Source organism: Plodia interpunctella, chromosome 18 (assembly GCF_027563975.2).
Source record: "Plodia interpunctella isolate USDA-ARS_2022_Savannah chromosome 18, ilPloInte3.2, whole genome shotgun sequence".
Classification (NCBI taxonomy): domain Eukaryota; kingdom Metazoa; phylum Arthropoda; class Insecta; order Lepidoptera; family Pyralidae; genus Plodia; species Plodia interpunctella.
The window spans coordinates 7,649,079-7,671,550 of NC_071311.1; the positions used below are offsets into that span (position 1 = coordinate 7,649,079).

At 35.9% G+C, this 22,472-nt stretch overlaps 1 protein-coding gene across 3 annotated transcripts in view; it reads left to right on the forward strand.

Annotated features, from left to right (window-relative positions):
• Positions 1 to 2,553: 2,553 nt before the first annotated feature.
• LOC128677506 (zinc finger SWIM domain-containing protein 4-like) overlaps positions 2,554 to 22,472 on the forward strand; it is a 66,688-nt gene continuing 46,769 nt past the window's right edge. For all 3 annotated transcript variants that reach the window (XR_008405536.1, XM_053758408.1, XM_053758409.1), the window contains exon 1: positions 2,554 to 2,886. Coding sequence is in view for 2 of the 3 variants with exons in the window: in XM_053758408.1 (XP_053614383.1) it covers positions 2,589 to 2,886 (298 nt within the window). In the remaining variant the exon portion in view is untranslated. The remainder of the gene's footprint in view (positions 2,887 to 22,472) is intronic.

A 22,472-nucleotide genomic window follows, 5' to 3' on the forward strand; every position in this document is an offset into this window, starting at 1 on the left:
AATTTAATAAGTGTGTATCTATAAGCATGTTTTTGTTTTCATTCAGTCAGCTGTTCTCTGTATATAATGACGAGTATGTACATAGATCACGTATACAGCTATACCTACGACGGGATTTCCTTGCTGTTGGGTTCGAGACGAACTAGTGACTGTAAGCGCTTACAGCGCTTTATTTCCCTGTGTTTGATAGATTGGCTGTATACCTAACGTTTCGTCAACTTATTTATTGTATCTAGCGACGTGACCCAGCTTCGCGCGGACTAATTTGTGTATGTAGGTATAAACCTTCGGGAATAATTGTGTAAAACAGTGAAAACTGCATCAAAATCCATTGAGTGGTTTAAAAGAAAAAAGCTTTGAAACAGACGCAGCGGGTGATTTCGTTTTATACTACCTATGTAGTGAAGTGACTAGCGATTCCACTCGGCTTTGCATGAGCTTTCTCTCTCTCTCTTTGTGACGTTGCGAAGCCTGGAGATTAAGCTGTGATTTTACAACCTGTCTCACGTCAACACTCCACGAGAATGCTATCGTTGCCTATTATATAGAGACGCTTCGTTCAACATCCACGGGAGGATAAGGAATGGTCCTGTTCTAAGGCGGAATCACACGACCGATAGGAAAATAATTTCTTGATAAATTTCTGTGTGAATACCTGTCCTGTCACTATACGGATTGTTATGAAAATTAGAACACGGGTGAATACATATAATCTGGAATTTACTCCAGGTTATAGTAGGCTATTGTGTAAAGTAGGTGCCTACTGGAGGTGTTAAGATAGAATACTTACTTTTTATCTCAAAATTCCCACAGGAACGGAGCCCCAGGGGTCAGCTAGTATTGATACCTATAAAGTGGAAAAAATATTTTCATTACAGAAATACCTAAAGTTGCTTAAAAAATGTTTTTTGTTAATTTTGTTCCGTGGACTGTTGAGGGGTCCCTAAGTGGGTGCACCATCAAATGAATCTCATATCATTTCGATAATGTTTTATCATAATTTTGTCTCTGAAATCGTAGCCAAGTATACAATTTCTGCTTTCAGCTACAAACGAAGAAGTACGTAAATTTTTGCTTGTATTTATATATTTTGTATTTTATATTTAGGTATTTGATTACGGGACAGATCTTTCTCATATGAGGTTCTTCAGCACACAACAAACGGCAGTGCATAGGTAGTTATGTTTCGGTTTGAAGGGTGAGATGAGGCAGTGTAACAGGCTACTGTGGCAAAAGATCCTATGCCACAAAGTTGGCAATGCGTGTGTTAAAGGCGTTGATAGGTTCTGCTGACCACTTTACCATCAGGTACCGCATGCCTGTTTGCCTTCGGTATAACATAGATAGGTAATACAAGTCAAAGCGGCGGTGGTGGGACCAATAAAAACCTCATTTAAATAGGTCCTCTGGTTCACACGACATGAAAACTTGTTTTTGTGAGAATTTAGCGACTTTGTGCCGAAATTAGTTACTTTACTCATATTGCCGCATTGAGATGTGACATATCACTATTGAAACAGAATTATAAAAACAAGAAATGTACTATATGTATAGATACCTATTTGTTAATAGTAACTGTAGGTAGGTAGGTACCTAGGTAGTATGAGTTCGATAAATTATTAAAAAAGTTATACAACATTATTAAAAAAGTTATACCTATTAGTATATTATTTACCAAAAGATAAATTTTGATAAAATCCCCATTTCCATAGGCGGTCTGGATTTGGATATAAGTCGATACAGAGTTATGTCAAGGCGATATACATGACGTAATGTTTACGTAAAAAAAATTATAAACAAAAAGGTCAACGCACACCGCTTCGGGCAAGTCAGCGGCTGGAGCGCTTGACGCTCGGGAATCTCAGCTGAGAGCGTCATGGCGGCAGGTCGCACACCTGACGTCGTCTGCTGCCCCCCTCCCCCGACCGCCCGCGCGCCGCAGCCATCAGCTGTTAATGTACCCCCCGCCCCGCTCACCGCCGGCCTTTCCCCTTCGTTTGTGTAATGTGAGGAGGCTGGGCTCAAATGGATTACAGCCAATTATACTTGATGTTTTTTTCTTCCGGATACATTTTCACGATGAAACTACTTTCTTGATCTTAATTTGAAATGTGAAAAATACACACCATGTCAAAAAATATAATACATAGTTCCGTAATTACCTACTTAGTTGCAGTATAACCTTAAATGAAGGCTATGAATAATCGATGTCTAGTCAATGCGAAAGTTCCACTTGCAACTTACTTATAATGGCAAATAATAGAGGACGGCAGTATCGATTAATGATGATAAATTAATAAAAATGACATTGACGGCGGCCGGGCAATCAGCAGGATTAAATAAATGATAACCAGAGCGTTTCCACAAAGTTATCGATTTTATTTCAAGCAGGCAGAGAACAACACAAAAATGCCAACTTTTAATAATATATCGCACATTATGCCGGCAAATGAATAATTTATCGCCGTGTGTCGATTTGGGGCGTACATCCCCGGGGCAAGCGGGGCGCCCGTCTCGGCGGGGCGTGCGGCGGCGGAGGGGGGAGCCCCGACCGCCGCCAGTCCGCGCCGAGCGGCCGAGCGAGCGCCATGTCTGTGTGTGCGCCGCGCGCTTGCTGCCGGCCGCGCGCCCCACCGACGCTGCTCGACATCACAGCCAAAATAGTAGCTGCTACTATACCGTTTCAACGCATTGAGGAGCGCTATGAACGCATACCGGAGCCGGTGCAGCGGCGAGTCGTGTACTGGTCCTTCCCTCGGGATGAGCGGGACATTTGCATGTACTCCTCCCTGGCGCGGGCGCCACCCGACGACCACCGCAACATCGCCTTCTGCCGCGGCCTCAAGCTGCTGGAGGCCGGCTGTGTGGAGAACGTGCTACAAGTCGGTGAGTGTCCGCCTCCGCCGCGCCTGCGCTTGTTTACTAATATGCGCCTCGCCCACCCGCGCCGTATAAATAAAAACCTCGACGTATGCGATCGATAGCTGCTCCTCTCGGGAATTATTCATGCGTCGGCTCGTAAAAGTTTCAAGAGATTAGGAGCTACCAGGGCTGATGGTGCTCGGGCACCCTCCGCTTCACCCGCTGGTGCAACTGTATCTAAATGACGCAAGTGTCAATTTATCTATCAGATAACCCACAGCTCACCCGATCGATTCTCAGGAGCATTAATCACTGTTGGACATAAAACTAATTACAGCGGTCCGATAATGTTCCCCTGCGGCACGCCTATAGGTCAATAGGAAACTAGTGCTAATAAATTAATTCGCGTTAAATTACTATGCATTCGATGCAAGCTGCATCCATAATCCATATACCACGATACAATCAGTGCGCTTCCTTATCCGTATTTTCCGTTTATAAAAGTGCTTTTTCTATCGATTGCCTTATTAAAATCTACTTTCAAAACTACGACAGATGCCTCGTGAAATTCGGCTAAGATTAACATAACTGGATGTGCCGTTATATGTATAGGGAATTACACAACCGGAATCTTCGGAGAGTTTGCTATATAGTATGGTATAAGTATACTTATACGAGCTGCAGAGCGAATGGAGGCGCAATAATCCATGCAGACGTCGTTTGTTGTTGTCACTGCTCTGAATAACGGACGCAAATAAACAATATTAATTGCCAGTTCATATTTTTATAGGGTCAGACCCATTTTGTTGTATACGGCCGTGGGACTACGAGCGTTACATATTCATTTGCGCTTATCTTCCATCTGAATGACAATTACTGGTCATTTCGGCCGTTTCGGGTCGTGCCTCGGCCGCATACACCACATTAGAGGCTTCGCTCTCCATAACGCTGTCACGTCTCAAGAACTCTGGCAATAAAAGATATGCTTTATAAACATGCCTTCATAGTTCAAACATGTCCGCAATACGATTTTAGGCACTGGCTTTCGTCCAATTTTAGGGAGGAATGGAGAACATTTTGAGATAGCGTTCGCGATATGAATCATGTACTTAAGTTCCAGATAAACGTGTTAGTAGCCCATATATTCTCGTGCCTAAAGTAATATAAGTTCCCACACCCATATCATCTGACTCACACAATCTACGATCAGACGGAACCGCCCACTTGAAGTAAAAACAGGCTGAAATATGTTCTCAGAATTTGGTCGTAGGCAACGAAGTTTTCCCGTACGAAGAGGAAGGATTAAATTGTCTGTCTACGTAAATTGTAGCTCCAAACGAGGTCAGGGAAACACTTTCAGTAAAAATATGATTTATTTCTTCGAAAAAGTGAGTGAGGATCAATTGAATTGCCCTATTTTAAATTGATGAAACTTTGTATCGAACGCGACCGCTGAGTGCACATTTATATTTGGATGCTGTTAACATAAGGAGTGGTTGAAAAAATATCTCGTTGGCACCGTTTGTCGAGTTACCAAACGAGAATTGCCAGATTGGAAACCATAATGAATAAAAGAACGTTTCTGCCCTAAAGGCTCATGCAAATGGTCGACGCATAATAAATGTATCGGAGTCGAATGTACATATTTGATTGTCATGCAAAAATAAACGATGCACCCGGCAACGCTCTGTAAATATTTTAATTTAATGTTAATAACTTCATGCGCTTTGGAGCCGAACTTCAGTCGAACTGGTTTTTTGATAAAGATCTCTCGATGGGTGCATTCGATTAAATCGTTAGTGATATAGGTACGGTATTGGGATCAAATATTGGATTAACATTAGAAGAGACCTTTATTCCTCCGCCTGATCAAATATATGATTTTTAATTGAATAATGTAGTTGAATATGCGTGTTGTGATGATAATGATGAATGTACATTGTAATCAATTTTTACGTTCTTGACACTTTACAACATCTAGGAATGTGAAACACTGCAGGATATGCAATTGAAGATACTGTATTGTTTTCATAAACTGTGTCATGTAATGATACTATTGTCAACACCAGGGCTTATTATATTTCTGGTCACATAGCGAGCTCAGATGCGATTCCCAGAAGGTTTGGAGTCAGACGTTTTATAGCCAGCGTCATGAATGTCATGATTCATCCGTGATGATCTTTGATATCCTTTCATGTACATAACGAGTTTCTTAAGCCGTGGGACAAGGTTTTTGTTGCTCCTATTATCAGGATTTTGAGTGAGCCTAAAAATAAACTTTGAATAGCCGCCTGAATCGAAAGCGAAGCGTTTTCGATTTACCTCAGAGCGGTTCGATGCTTCGATCCAAATTATCAATAGCCAACAATGATATAAATGTAACTAGCCTTGATTTTCCTTGCCGTGCATAGATTGCCTATCATTCAGAACTTATAGAGGTCGACTCGAGCAATAGGCGTTGTTATTAATAATCTCAGCGAAAACTTGCATACAATAGGCGAATTGTTTCCTCAATTTGTGCTACGTTTTTGTGCTGTTTCACTTGCTTTGTGTTTTTTTTTTACTGTTAGTTGGAAGTTATTCAAATTAACTCCAATGTAAGGAATTTTGGGTGTTAGATTTATTAGGTAACTATTTAATTGTTTTTTTTTTTACACTCACAAAAACTATTAAATAAATAAATAAATTATGTTATTAGGTACAAATCACATAGATTGAGTTAGCCCTAAAGTAAGTTCGAAACTTTTGTTATGGGATACTAACTCAACGATAATATATATATACCAGAGAACTAGATAGATACCATATAAGACCCCAAGAAAATAAACACAGGCTATCAAGAACAAATGTTGTACATTCCTCTTGTTTTGTTGTAACAGCGTTTAAAAGTCCATTTGTCTGAGTATTGTAATGTTTCGGGTATCTAGTATGTTGAGGGTCATTGTCTTAGCATTTGTTAACGACTAGTGTACTTTTCAAATAGAATTCATTACTCAGTCGCGACAATGTATGTCTTTGACTGTCTATTTTATTGTTATTCAAAGGATTCCAGCGACTGGTGTCGGTAAAATATATGTTATTTTTACTAAACACGTTTATGAAAGCCATATTATGTTTGAATGTGCGAAAATTAAAATGAATAACTGCTTATTAATCTGGCTACTATTCATTAAAGTATTAACGCTATTCCCAAATACTATTTCTACAAATTTATGAACATCTGATTTCGGAAACTAATCACTAGCTAGGCAAACTAAAAAGCATCAGTAAACACATTTCACAGCAACAAAGAATATACAGAAACAGGCATCCTGGGTTAAATGCTCCTCTGTCCAATAAACAGAGTTCCAGTGTCGACACAAGAGCATTTCTGTCGCACGACCTCGTACCAGTAACCAGCCAAGCCAGACCTCTGAATCCCCTATAACCATCCCCTTCAACTTCCACGTCACAAGCCAGTACAAGACGCGAGAAGGACCTACCATAACTGGCCGCATTTACAAAGACCTGCTTATAGGAGCACCTCCGCGTTTTAGAACCCATGTTATTACTTTTGCAATCCGTACACCTTATGGTGAACATATAAAGCTGGTTTTGCAACAGCAGTTGTTGGTTTGAAGGCAAACAAGATCTGAAGTCGTGAATGTCTTGATTTGATGGTGTGCCCATAGATAAAGTGGCGATTGTTAGGATATAAAAAGGTCTTGTTCTTTCAAAGGATATTTACGGAGGAATTAGCTGGTAGGAAGTAATTGAGGCCAGGAGGGACCACACACGGGACGACGGTAAGGATGGCCTATTTGCAAAAATATATTAATATACCAAGGAACTGAGTGAGCACAGAATTAATCGTTGTCAAACAAAAAGTTAATGAGTGGAAGACCGAAATTGAAAGATCGAAGTAAACAAAGAAATATTTTATAGGAAGTAACGCGATCACTTCCATCGCGACGACTCTGAATGAAAACCAACAGAAAATACTATTTTCAAAAACTTCAAATAATGCCTTAATTTTTACCCGTTTATCATGTTTTTTTTTTTATAAATGTTGCTAACTTCATTATTTTACTAAAATTCATTAGTTTACAATAATTAAAGTAATAATCAATATTTAATGTTCGGCGAATCACGAACCTATTAAAATTTCAATTAGTCGTATGTTATGTGTAACTGATACAAAATAATACGAGTACACATATTTAGTAACTTTGTAACATAAACGAATGCTGTATGGTCTACCACTGACTACATATATAAATATATACTATCCAATATATACATATAAACTATCTATATATATCCTGCAGTATTGTAATTAAAAGACATAATTTTAAACGACAGCATAATTTTAAGAACGTCGAAAGAAAAGAAAAACAACCTGCCAGCATTAATATTGCAACTGAAGAACAACAATAATTGAGTGGAGTAGATGCCGTTTCCAAAGTCTGTTAAAAGGCTGGCTACATTTCTAATTAAGAAGCCAGAATCGTGGGAAGAACAAACATTAGCCATAATGAAATCAAAATTAGCAGCTGAGCGTCGAATCTGCTGCCCACGTGTGATTTAGATCGGGGCTCCAACTCCCAAAGAAAATATACCATCATCTCGTATTGTTAAACTAGTGTGACGACCTCTATAGCTTAACGGTCTTATGCCGGACTACTACATACACTGGATTGGATGTCCAGGGTTCGATCTCCGGTAACGTCAAGATGGAAGTGATCTTTTTCAGATTAATCTGGGTCTTGGATGTTTATGTATATGTTGTAAAATATAGTATCATTGATATATTAACCCTGGTATCCCATAATAAAAGTCTCGAACTTTGTGGCTAAAACTCAATCTGTGAGATTTGTCTATATATTTAAGCTAAATTTGACTTCACTTTTCATGTAAAAGTACACATAAGATTTTTTGAACAGAGTTTCATGATCTTGCAGTTCTGTCCTTGTCTTGGATTTTTATGATAGAGAGACATCAGATAATTTACTAAATGATCTAAGAGAGAGACGAATGAAAATTCCATCCTTATTAAACATATTCCACCGATCGGAAAACCAATTAACGAATTCAAAATATAACTATTTCTAAGAGATCTCGATGTATCTCTCATGCGTCGGTGCATCAATAAAGCGTAGCGATAACTAAAAGATTGTCTGAATAATGATAGCACTCATCATTTCAGCCATAAAAAGTCCAATACTAACTATAGGCCTCTATAAATTTATCTTGACGATTGTCCAACTTCTTGCCTATCACTACATCGCTTCTCAACACGTTCGCAGTTTATCATTTTAAAGCGAACGCGTTTTTTTTTACGATGAATCGCCTTGTTTTGTAACCTCCTTTGTGGGGGTTCTCGCGAATAATGCACGTACAGAGTGTTATTGTTCAAACATTATGCTCACAATGCCAGTTATTTTTGTCTGACTTTTTTAATTTATGCAACAAATTTATGAGTTACAGCATCAGTATTGGAAAAGGTTACAGTAGCCTACGTAAGCGTTGGCAAGGAAACAGTTATGTCGGATACAATAACTATGTTGTTGACAACATCGCAGAAATCATAAATCATTTTCAAATCACACAAAGTCTTGTCACAAGATTTTATTTGCCATAAATTTGAAAGGTAAAATCAAGTTACCTAAGTAACTTCATTAACAGAATATTGCCTCTATTCATGTAGAGCAGATAATTATCAACAAAATTTCTAAACAATCCACAATGTTAATTATTCATATCTAATGAAATAAAAGCATCTTTATCAATGAAAAACTGGCAGCCAAATCTTTTTCCGAAGAAAAGTGTTTCTTCAAAGAAAACTGAAATGCTGACTAATTCATTACACAAAATGAGACTAATAATAAATTCTTTGTTCCTTCTAATAATACACTCAGGGCGTGATCATTTAATTTGGTCTTCCTGTACCTGATTGGGGCTAATTGAGAGGACCCCCTCGCACCCTCGGAGTCAATAAGACCTGACCTGGGGTTATATGACCTTTTTATTACACAGCTATTTGGTAGACAGACACAGGCAATCTTAGGGACAAAAACTTGTAGTACGTAATCTTTTTCAATTTATTAGATAGATAGAAAAAAAATATTTGCATGAAATTTGATTACGTACAAATTATTGTTACAGAAATAACTTATGGGAATTTTCCTTCTTAAGGAGGATTCTCCTGCTATTATTTTTTCTTCATTATGTATTCTGTTAATAGACTTTCTATGATCAAATTCATAGTTAATGAAAAAATTGTAAAGCGGTTTGATCAAAAAGAAATTTGATTCGTGGATTCCTTAGGATATTTTTCCCCTGAATTGAAATATGATGCTGTTTTGAAATTAGTTTGGTTCGGTTGTGTTCTAATAATTTTAAATGTATTTGATGTTATATTAAATTGCGGAAATGTCAACAGAAGCATACCTGTTTATGGACTAGACTACAGGATCGTCGCATTGTCTACTTTTGGACTTTGTAACCTTTGATTACATTGCCATCAGATAAGTGAATGAAATGACAGGAAATAACAACATCCAAACGCATAAAATCATAAAACTTTGATATTACGACGAAGTCTACGGAAGAAAAGACTTTATCTGTCTTGGGAAATCTGCATACTCATCTTTTAAGTATTCACAATGGACCGACATTGCAGCCAGACAGAAGGAGGCCTATACCCAGCAGTGGGTCACGGAGGGCTTCAGACGATGATGTTGATCATTACAGCCAAACAGATGATCACGTACACTCCAAAACGAATAAACCTATACAAAATCATTGGAAATTTGCTCTCTCTTTCTTCTGCATCCATTAACATATGCACTTATCTACGACAGTAATAAGATTTAAGGATTTAATACATCGTATCATAGTTTGTTATTATCACTATAATAACATAAAATGTCGATCTATTTGCCAGGTCAATTCATCAATTTAACCATGATTAAACCTGTATCAAGCGTATCTCCTACAACAATAGTTGTCATGTCCTGGGCAGATGCATCATTATAAATGACAATAATAAATGACTGACAACCCCTAAACGCATGTATTGTACTCAATGTAATGAGTTATGGTTTTTTGTAAATACTTATCATATGATGTAGTTTCTGTACCATCTTACTTGGAATCACACATAATATGAATTCGTGTTTATTATTAACTTGCGTAATTGTGAAGGATAACGTTTAAAAATCACACCCTAAAAACGATAAAACTCCAGTGGTTAAGATGCCAGCGAATGAAAAGTTCGAATCCTATTCATTTATTATTGAATTCTTGCTCATGTGTAGTTTTTATAGGCCACTTGAACTTGTTTCGTGACGGAACAAGCACACTAGTAGACTGTTCAGTTCGCCAGTGTGTCTGACAACAGCACACATCACAGGTTATTTTAGATATGGACTTGGCAATCTGACACCAGTGTTAACAATAACACAAGATAAAAAAAAAAACAGTATCTACAGCAAATTATGAGTATTTGTCATGTTAACATGTGAGCGTAGTGCGACTTTGCTATTGACATCTCACAATCAAGTCGATTCGCAGCGAGACGCAACTAACCAATGACAGTGCTCCATTGTGACGCAAAGAAAACCACACCGTAATGTGATTAGTTGGCTGCGTCTCACTTCGAATCGATTCGAAAGTGAGAAGTAAAATGCAAACTCGCATTCGCCTACTGGAATCTGCCAGCGAATTTGGATACATTTTTATTCTGTTTACTGCATTCAATCATTGAAACATCATACTCATATCGTCATCTATAAGTTTACTAGATTTTGCCCGCGGTTTCGCCCGCGCGAATTTCATACGGCATCATCCATTTTTCCAGGATGAAAGGTACCCTATCCCTATGTCCTTCTCCGTAAAGATTGATTAAAAAGATTAATTAAATAGCTAAAGCGTGAAGAGGTAACAAAGACACATACTTTCACGTTTATAATATCACGTGTAAGACCGATAAGTCTCTATACTTCCATATTGTCCGCTTGCAAACGACCTACATAAAATATGGATGACATAGTACCTATGATGGAAACATAACAATATTCATGTAATAACAAAAGTCTATCAAACTGAATGACATACCGGATATGTGGATACATAGTAGAATCTCCCGGATTATGATGTCTTCACAGCCTGGCTTTGGTTATGTTGGTACAGGTTTACGACGATGAACGATGTGGCAAATGTCTGATAAGTTGTAATATTTTGGGAGTAGTAAAATTGGTATTCTATAACAAACTATACTAATCTATATCTACACTATCTATCTACACTACACTATATATAAAGAGGAAGTATTTGTTATTTAGTAGGTAATCGTTTGAGTAATCTTCGGAACTGCCCTACGATTGTCCTCTCAAACTATCGCCGCCGGTTGACTGAAAGAGATCGCTACATGTGATAAGTCCGTCGTTGTACATGTATCTTGTATTGATTTTACTGTATGTACTTATTTACGTGCAATAAACTAATTACAAACAATTTCCAAAATTTAATAATAATACATGACATATTCACTATTTTTAATATATATGTTACTGTAAAAACCCGTATATGGGTAAATGTTAGGTTGTTTTAGAAAAATCTTAGGATTTACCGGCATGGGTTGGTAAATGTAAGGATTTACAAAAAAAATGACGATTTTTTTGGGCTTTTGCCATTAGAATTTAGTATATGCTAGGTTTTGCCACTGACCGCTGGTAAATATTGGTTTTGGGAATAAAACAATGAGCAATTCTTTTTAATCATTTATTTTTCAGTCAAAACCTTACATATTTTTACGTAGGTATCATATTTATGAGAGTAATTAATTACCTAAGTAATTACTCAAATCCATATCAATTTTAAATTATTTTATTTATAAATGTTTTTAATTTTTAAAGGTAATATATTTTAAATAATAATAATATATTATATATAATAATATATTTTAACAAGTACGAGACAATGTGCCGAACACGATATGACATAATTTTTCAACATTTACCGTGCCTTTGATTTAAATCCTAAGATTTACCAAGTGAATGGTGGTAAAAGTTCGAATCGCAAAATTGTTCGGACTTTTACCATTAAGAGTTGGTAAATCTTAGGTTTTACTGGAATATTATGATATTCCAGTAAAACCTAAGATTTACCATCTATCAAACTGAATCCGTGCGAATCGTGCTTTTACATTAACGTATATTCACAATGTAATATTAGTGTAGTTTTAAATGTATGATCATATAACGTGGTTGGTGTCGTACCTAAATGACGCAAAAGTAAATGAAACGGTTCAATCACTATTTCAGTATAGATCCGAAATTAAAAATTCAAACTACAAATCTATACTGCACATAATTCGATAATATGATTTTTTTACTTGTAGACAATCTTCTGCTGAATGGCAACAGAAATCAAAATTATAAGAATTATCTACCAGCTTAATGTTTACTTCTCATCATAAATTTCCACGAGCTGTAGTTGTCGATACCTTTAAGATTTTCAATGATTAAATTTGCGTTCACGTTCACGGCAGCCATGGCAACAAATCACACCGTATTTTTCGTAGGTTAGTAAGCCGGTTTTTTTCTTTGTTGTTTTATCGTAAAATATGTGGAAATCTATACTTTCGCAGTGGAAGCCATAGCTGGGCCCATAACCTGAAGGAAAATAAAAAGAAGCCACAGGATGGACCGGTACATAGCGTAATGGCCGAAGCTAGAAGAGAGAGATATACCAGTGACATAGACAACTGTCAAATGCGTTTAATTACTTCAACAACTGACAAATCGTCTAGAGAATAGTCTTATTAGGGTCGCTACATGATAGTGTTGCTAATATATATAGTGTCACTATCGATAAGTGACCTTGAAAGTTATTTGAAATGTCAACAGCACTCTGTAGCCACAGGGTGTAGCCAATAGATTCGGTCTTGTCGGTAGTAAAAAATGCCGGGCATACATTATCTTGGTCCAGTTTGTTTTCCAACTTTGCAAATTTCGTATACATTGCTTGTTTTTCATAGTAGTAAATAAAAAGCCTTCATGCAAACTACTCAATGTTCTTGCAATCGCGTCGTCTGTCCGAGTTCGTCGATACTGTGTGTATTGTAGCAAATGAGGCAGTACTGTCGTTTGTATTGGCCCTTTTTGAGCTTTTATAGAATAGAATATAATTATCTTTGTTGTCAATACATACACACACATACACATATAGAAAAATTAGGTACTAGGTGTGTATGATGTGTAATTTATAGCGTGCGCGCATCGCAATAGGTAACAGCTCAGTGTTACACTATACAAAAATGCCCAGCACTGATTTTCAGCCTTTTGGCATGCCAGTCAGGCAGCCAGGTCAGCTTCAACTATCGATAGTGGTCTATCAATAGATAACCCACGACAACACAGCACTAGAATACTCCATACAACGCTATCGTATCTCTGCGCAAGTTATCGTTTCGCTATCACCGTATCATTCTCGGCCCAGTTCGACGACCCAAATATCAAATTGAAATCTTGTTGCGAATAGTGTTGCCAGCTTTGAATAAAGTGCTAGAAAAAATCTTTAATAGTATCTGTCGAAGCAATATATTATTACACGGGTTTTTATTGTATAAGTTTGTTTGTTACCTCTTCTCGCTCTATCTACTTAACGAATATTCTTGAAATTTTGCATAAATGTAGTCGGAAGTATGGAGAAGGACATAGGACACCTCTCATCCGGGAAAATAAACGCAGCCGAAGTCGCGGGCAAAAACTAGTAGTTTCATAACCTGGATATAAATAAAACCATTAAACTGGACAAGACACGAGGTAACCTGCTTTTTGTGGGAACCGATACCTTTTATACATATCGGATGTTGAGCAACTCATCCGCAAACTCGTCCATATTGCGTAATTTTTATTAGTATTTTTTAATAAGTAAACTTTATGTAAACATTTTTGTGACAGTTCAATAACATATAAGGTAAGGTATGTCAGATGCCTTTACTTGCGACTTGAATAAAATCTTACACGGTGTTAGCAATACCACACTTGAAAAGAGGAACTCCAGTCTCTTAAATTATTACAATGTTCGTTAATATTTTCAAACGCCTTATCCGAGTTCCGAATCACCAGAACCCGTGTAATCTTAACTAATGTATTTAGAGTTAAGACCTTTGTTACCGACAATGGAACCTTCGTGAGGTCAGTACTATCATTACCGTATATAAAGACCCTTACAGACTGTCCTACGACGATTGACAGAACGAGATACAATATAGTTTAGATTAAAACATTCATACTTTAACTTTTTATGCTTTATATGAAAATTTACATTTTTCATTAAAAAAAAATAGGCTGTTAAATTAGTAATATTTTTCATAAAATATTACTGTTGTATATTTTATTATAATTTTTATATATTTTTTGATAAACCTACAAGAATAAATATTTGGGAGATATTTCTAAATTAATTACATAACTACAAAAAATACTGGAAGTGTCAATTACACAAAATTTCACATTGAGAGGTTGTGACCATGCTATTTGTAAATTGACTTATATTCTGAACATAATTTATATTGATTTGGGAGACAATTAAATACATAATCGCTTTTTTTTATCAATCAATCAATCAAATAATGGAGTAGGTTTTTTAAAATCTACTAAATTATTTGATTTTTTTTTAATCTTGAAAATACTTATCCATACTAATATTATAAATATGAAAGTCTATCTGTCACGTATTTATCCTTAAAATTGAGAATTTTAAATTTGGAATACCTTGATATAATTGACGATCCGGGTTAAAACATTCGCTACCACAGACGGGAGCTGCGGGCAACAGCTTGTATATTATATAGGTACGAGTCTCACGTTTATTTTATGCAACAAAAATCATTCATCCATTCATTCAAAAAACCAAATCCTACCATCAGAACTGGTTGTTCTACGAGAAGACTTGGGGAAAGTGTGTACGGTTCTTAAGCCTCGATTTGGTTTCGTCGGAAGTGTATCATTTGCGTGATTCGTATTGTTTCTTTATAATTGAGAATTCGTGTTGTCTTACGGCCGGCTATATAAAATTCTAATAAGGACACCTTTTGTGAGTTGTGAATAAGACTTTTTATTACCGTAATAAATTGTTAGGGCTCTTAAATGAAGATATAATTTTTTTTTTGCATCTGTTCTATGTCTTCACCGTAACCATGCTTCTTGGTATCAAGTTATTCGGTTCCTCTATAGAGAAGGTTGGTTCTCTATCCTGGATCATATCTATAACTTCATTAACAGTCATTGAAATAAGTATTATATGTTTAATGTTACTTTTTTTGTATAGAGAAATTACATCTATATGCAGCGTCAACGCAAATCTAGGAGTGGTGACAAATCTTGATAAGTTGTGTCTAAAATTCTTCCTTCAAATGCTAAAAACATTGTTTGGGTGTTCTATTATCTATGATTTTTTATTTGAGTTTTTAAACAACGAACGTCCAAGATTATGCAGGAAATTTAAAAATGCAGAGGTCCCGAAATAAATTAGTGCAAATTACTGAATACAATATACTCTCGACCACAGAGCATTAAGTGGAAAGTAATCAAAACTATAAATATTCCAGGATCGGACTCGGCCGAACAATCATCTGTAATTTAGGGCAATAATTTTTATCAATAATAAAATAAATTGCCTACCTGCCTGCCCTTGCTGTTATCTGTTAATGGATTTGAGACAATGTCCAGAATTAATGGTGTTATTATTTATTTATAACAGAGTAAATAATTGTACCTAACCTACACAAACCTTATGCCGGCTCCACACTGTCGTCGAACTCAGACACATGCTGACACGAATTCGCGTACATTGCGTAATTTGTATGAGCGCTTTTATTTATTGTAATTTAATGAAAAACCAGCACTGTCTGTCTGTATACCTACCGACTTCCTTAACCTTTGGCGAACTGTTCGTGTGGAGCCGGCATTACAATTGTAAAAAAATTAAATATTATCATTAATGGTTCATTCATTCATTCAAAAATGTTTTGGAAATTTCTCATTCAAAAAGCGCGCACATGTGCCGTGGTTTACTATGATTTTTTAGATGACGTGACGCCATTTGCGATTAAAAATAATCTTCTATCTTCATAATGATAACAACAACCCACACACCTGAAATTATGTTAGTACACGCTTTTCCCTGCGTCCTTCTTCATACATCAAAACATGTATGTATGCAAAATTTCGAGAAAATTGGTTGAGTAGATAGAGCGTGAAGAGGTAACAAACATACTTTCGCATTTATAATATTAGTTAAGATACTAAAAGAAGAGTACTCTGAAGTCTTCAATCAGTTCAGACTTCAGAGTTCTCAAAATCATAAAATATATTATGCGGTTCCTCGAAAAATGTGTTCAAACATTTTGCCGCCATCACAATCGGAATATAACTTTTTAAAGCCTACTTAAATGCTCGGTTTGGTCTGTTCTGACAGAATTATAGGGTTATTGTTAAATTTGGGCTTGCCAGACTAACTGCTTTTAGTCGCTGTCTAGCGATTTTACGACTGCATCTGTCTTGTCTATGGTCCAAGATGTAAAATCATCTGTTACGTAGTAATTTTGCTGTTAAGTTTTTTTTTTCAAATGCGTTTTTTTGAGCAGTTTGATGACGTGAAAGCACACACTAGCCCCACCGTTACAATATTATCTCGTTTATTAATTAGCGCAAAATTAAAAGAATACTTAACAAATTGTCTTACAATAAAAAAAAGAATTTCATGAAAAAAAAATATAGGTTTTCATTACTTGTACGAGTACAATGTTAAACAGTGGACTAAACCGAAAACGGTGGCCAGTCCTGCGACTACATTATGTAATGGAACTGTAATACTTTCAAATAATATTTTACATAGTAACTAGTTACCTGTAGGATAATTTGTTATTATATGATTATTATTTATTTTTTGCTAAGAAAAATAAACAAAGTAAATAAACAAAGCAAAAAATAGTAAATAGATATCTCAGGAGCCGTGTCGTGCAGATGTTATACCGTTGCATTGCACGCGAAACTCCAAAAATTCCAGACAGAAGTCCATCATCGAATATCATGCCACAATTTATATGACTCTATTAGCATTTTACGAGACTTTTGGCATCATACTAACTTAGGCTGTATCACGAACCACGTCATTGCAGATACTGAAAAAGTAAATCAAGCAAGTCTTGGCAAGCACCTGGGACTGGCAGCTTGGCAGCTTCTGACCAGCCTGGATTTGGCAAGCGAACCAGTTTCGACACCTTGTAAGAAAGGATTTATGCAGCTAATCTAGCGCCTCGGTATTATAACAAGAATGTTGCAAGTAACTAAGATATATATTGCGATAATGCTGACAGCATAGATTGATTTTTTTAAAACAAAATAAAAATAAATATAACGGACTTTTAAAAATGGAATCACGAATTGAAAACACCAGTTGATTAAAATAGAATTAGTGAACACAAACCTTCAATTCACTCTTTAATTAACTGAAAAGTTTTTTTTTATAAAAACTCATGTGTCATTAGACCCCTGCGTGGCGCCGAATTTTAAAAGGGAACTTTTTTGTTGCACGTTATTTACAGGGGGTTAAAGTTTATTTTAGCTCGTCCGGGGGGTGTAACATGAGTAGATAATACCCCTTGGAGAGAAAGCTCGTTTTTTCGTGGTTTTTGCCTACGTCTACCTGCGGTCGAGGCAAAAAGAGGGTTTGGTTTTTAGTTCTGTACACATGTGAGCACTTGCGATGGCTCTTGGGTTTAAGCGTTTATTGTGTGAGGAATGCTTGGAGCGGGAATGTGAATTGCGCTTCTTGGGTGGACTACAGAAAATGTATTATATTTAGTGTAGAATGCAGTTGGCACATGAGGATATTTCCTTTATTACATTTCAAATAACTTGCACCTCTCTCTCATCTTCAAAAAATAAGTCATCAAGTCATATTTAGTCATCTCTTTAGGAATGCTGTTGTTGCCTTTCAGTGAAGCAAATTACTTATATTATCTCAGAATATATCTAAAAGTGCCATAGTGACTGTGAGTGTATACCGCTATATTCGCTACCTATTGTTTCGAGGTTCTCATGTTTGCATTTGAAGTTTTTCATATAATTCTACATTCTTTGTCTTTTTCATCTTTGTTTATTAATATATTGACTACCATTAATCACTATCGATACAGCCAAGGCATGAAGAATCCATTTACATGCACATTCTTCATTTAAAAAATCTATTAATTGTGACGTTTTACCACGGTTTTACTATTACGATGTTTGAAAACTCGGATTTTCCTACCTTCATTTGGAACAACGTAATTTAAATTTCGAAGCGTTTCATAATTCTTCTTAAATTAATTTCTGTATGGCCATGAGACCTCCGACAAAAATCGAAAAGCTTCGAAATTTAAATTACGTTGTTCCAAATGCAGAGATGAAAATAAGTTTTCATTATAATCTTTTTTATTATATTGGAAGCCCATGACCACGACACTTAGATAATGTAATCCAACAACTGCTCCATAAACTTTTTTATGCATATGTATAGGCAAAGAACATCCAACGATACTTCCAGCGGCCGACTGGCCAGTGTTATCTACCCTCACTACACTCCGACACATCCGGGTGGGCTGGAAAAAAAATCGTTCAAAACAATAGGCGTACTCGCCTAACCGGTTGCACTGGGAAATAATATCAAACCAATTTGACCCTTATCACCATCGTGATAAGAGCACATTTGGATTGTGCGTCAGGATGCACTGGATGATAAAGCAGTTTTGATATTAGATACTTCCTCGTGGAGTGATGGAATTGGAAATCTTATTTTCTTTTTATTAAGAGTTGCTTATCACCTGTGTGCGTCTTCAATGGTTTATTTTTATCTCACTACAGAAACCAAGAAAATCTAGTATCGTTTTAAATTCATGACCAAGTTTGAAACTATAACTAACTCGCTAAAATAGTCTTTGAATGGTCGGCCCCCCAAAAATAATGGCAATCTCATCAAAATATAGATAGTGTGTGAAAATGTACTATGGAAATAGAGTTTTTGAAGTTGAGAGGTACCTACTTTGTATGATAGGGCCGCCATGATGTCACACCAACAGAAAAGATCCAATCTACTAACACAAATAAGTGCTTTTTACGCAAAGATAGATTCGAACATTATTGCTGGCCACTAATACATAAAAAAGAAAGAAAAAAATCAGGCGATACTCAATTAATGGCTGTCTCTGTCTCCATCCATATTTCTTCTCTTTGAAGACTGTACTTGAAAATTTTCAAACATTCGAAATTTGATTTGGAGAGTAGTATACTTCAAATTAAAACTCCACTCAATATTAATGCAGATAAAGTCAGCGATATTTGATATTAAAATCCCAATGCTGGGCACGGAGCCCCCTTTATCAACGGGAAGCGGCCGTCATACTTGCATTATGTATACGCGTCTCCACGCGTGACAGTGCGCGCCCCTTAAAGCACAAACTAAGGACTGTATAGAAGAACGCTTCTTTGTATTTTTACATATCATTACATAGTATAAAACAAAGTCGCTTCCCGTTGTCTGTCTGTCACTATGTATGTCTACATCATCTATCTATACAATAGAAAACAACTATGAATCGGAATGTTATTTTTTCTAAAAGATCTCTCTCAGGGTTTTCCTTCTCGACTGCTTCCTCATCCATAATGGAACAATCTGTTCACACTTTACGTTCACCCATCCTACACACATTTATATTTTGCAAAAATAAAATGACTTACAAATTTCCTGCAATAATGATGATTCTTATCAATGTACCATAAATTATATGTGAATCGTGTATGCGCATTTATATAGCGCGATTTAAAAGAGATACCTCTAAGTTTTCTTTATTTTTCGCCCTAACGGATCAAAGTAGAAAATTATACTAACTGCCAGCTAAAATTTCAATTGGTTGTTTGTATGGAAATGCCGCGCTGTGCCTTGGATGGGGAGATAAAAATCGATGGCTCACAAATATGTATTCTAAAGGCGAACCGTCGGTAAAAATCGTCTGCATAAGACTTTTTAATCAAGAGGTAGATTTTTATAATATACCTAATATTTTTTTATTATATGTATAATTTTATTTTATTATATATTTTGATTTTTATAATATAATATAATATTTTTGTGATAACAAAACAAATGCAATTGCAACCCTTTGCGTTTTCTTTTCCATTTTACGAAAAAAATAGATTGAGCTTCTAAAACATCATGTATGGTAATTAATATGGAATTTGAAACAATTCAAGAGAGTTTCCGTTTGGTAATATATATATATATATATATATATATATATATATATATATATATATATATATATATATATATATATATAATAAATTCCATTTCAAAAGAAGTAAATATACATTATACGACTAAATTGTTTTATTTGTAACTACTTCTAATGACTTTTTATTTTACTTTTCAGGTAAGTAATAAATAGCTCGATGATGCTTTCAAAATACCGGTAAGAATATTTATAGATAAATAAACCTGTAAGCTTTTAATAGCCACAAAACGGAAGATAGATAGATATTCCTTCCTAACTTTTACAATCATAACCCATTAATGTAGCTATTCTGATAAAATCTGATTCTAAAGTAGAAATAGCTGGTCTATTGCTTAAAAATGAAGGTTGGTATAATAGTTATATTAGCCGCGTATCATTATAGATTTCGAATTGCACCTTCGATTCGAATATCACCTTTTCTGTTTAAAGCATCGGTTTAAGATTTCCAGGTGGTAAATTAAATTTTGCTCCTCTTAGCTCCTATAACAACCTCGAGCTAAGTAATGACATAAATTTGGTTTAAAGAATTTAAAAAGAAATAAATATTTTGTCAAGAATTAAATCCACAGATTAAATTCTTTATAGTTCATTGGGTTTAGTTGCAAAATGTCCAATTCGCAAAATGGCGAGAGGTCTCAGAATATCCCAATTCGCAAAATATCCCAATTCACAATATGTCCATGGGTCGCAAAATGTCCAATTCGCAAAATCTCCACCGGCAGAAATATGTCCAATTCGCAAAATGTCAACTTTGCGAATTGGACATTCTGCGAGTAAAAGGTAAAACAAAACGCCTCTATTTTTTTTTAATTAAAATGATCCAGATCAGATCCAAATCGAGAGGTGTGAAGCGTCCTCGACCACTGCTCCTGACATTTGATATAACGCGCGCCGTGGGCTGTTTGCTTTCCATTTATTTCGTTCGTATGCGAATGTTTGCTTTGACTGAACTTGATGAGTTTTGTAATTTATTTCATTTTGTGTAAATAACGCCGGTAGTAGTAGTCATTGACATGATTTATCTATAATCTATCGTGGTCCAGTGGTTGATACCGTCAGCCTATAATCGAAATGACCCACGTTCGAACACTACCCGTGCCTCATACGTTTGTATATCAATCTGACACATGTGTAGTAGTTTTCATAGATCACCGCTTGCTTCCTGTGAAGGAAAATATCGTGAAAATACTGCACACTATCACTTGCATCAAGTGTGAATTTAGACAGCACATTCATAATTAGCAAAGACGTAAAAGTGGCTAAAATAAATCTAAAACAGAACCTTCTCGAATATTCAATTCTGAAAGCACCCTCCCACACCAAGCAAAAGTCTTCAGCGCCCATAACTATCTTTTAATATTTAACGTGTCGTAACGTATGAAACATTTATTTTCCTCCCCAAGGGGGGATTAGCCTCGATTCCTCCTCCTCAGACCATTGAAAACACGAGGAAGCCCTGATTAAAATTTCCAAGGCTTAAGCAGTGATTACGCTTGACTGTTAGTTTCGTGTCGTTCTAATCTGAGCAATGTTTGTCTTGGAAACTTGAGATTTGCTTCAGATAGAGGTTTTAGATAATCAAATGTTTAATGTCTCCTGTCTTTATCATGAGTGTTAAGACTAATAGGTTCTTACGATCATGGACTAGAGTTATTAGATTTATCTCAAGCATTTTTTGTATTTGTTGTTGTTGGTTGGTGGTTTTTGTATATACATTGTTTGTTGGTCTGATTCTGATGAAATTTAAAAGGTACGTAGGATCCGTCAATAGAATTTTTAAGCTCGTGGGGCATCAAAATCGGTTAAGTCGTCTTTGAAATATTCACAATTTTGTAAAAACTCATCAAAATTTATTGTGTTCTCGAGGTCTAAGTTCGTGACGAACAACTGGTTAATTTGGTCCCTATTCTATACGGAATACGGTCTAGTACTACATTAGTTCTACACATGCGCAACTCCAATGCCTCTCAAGAAGGAAGGTAGGCCTACTCGAGGGCTCGAGGGCTGTATTGAATTAAATTCGAGATGCGTTCAATTAGAACCACTTACTGGGTCGTCTTGAGTGCAAGATCTAAGTTTATATTAACCATAGATAGAGAATTGATAGTTCATAAAAACATATTTCAAATTCATAAAAACAATAAAAAAAATATTTTTAAATTACATATGACTAGTGGCCCGCCCTAGCTTCGCTCGAGTAAAACCATAATAAAAAAGTAGCCTATGTTACTGTGGATGATTTCGTCTATTTCTGTGCCAAATTTTATCAAAATCGGTATCAGTAGTT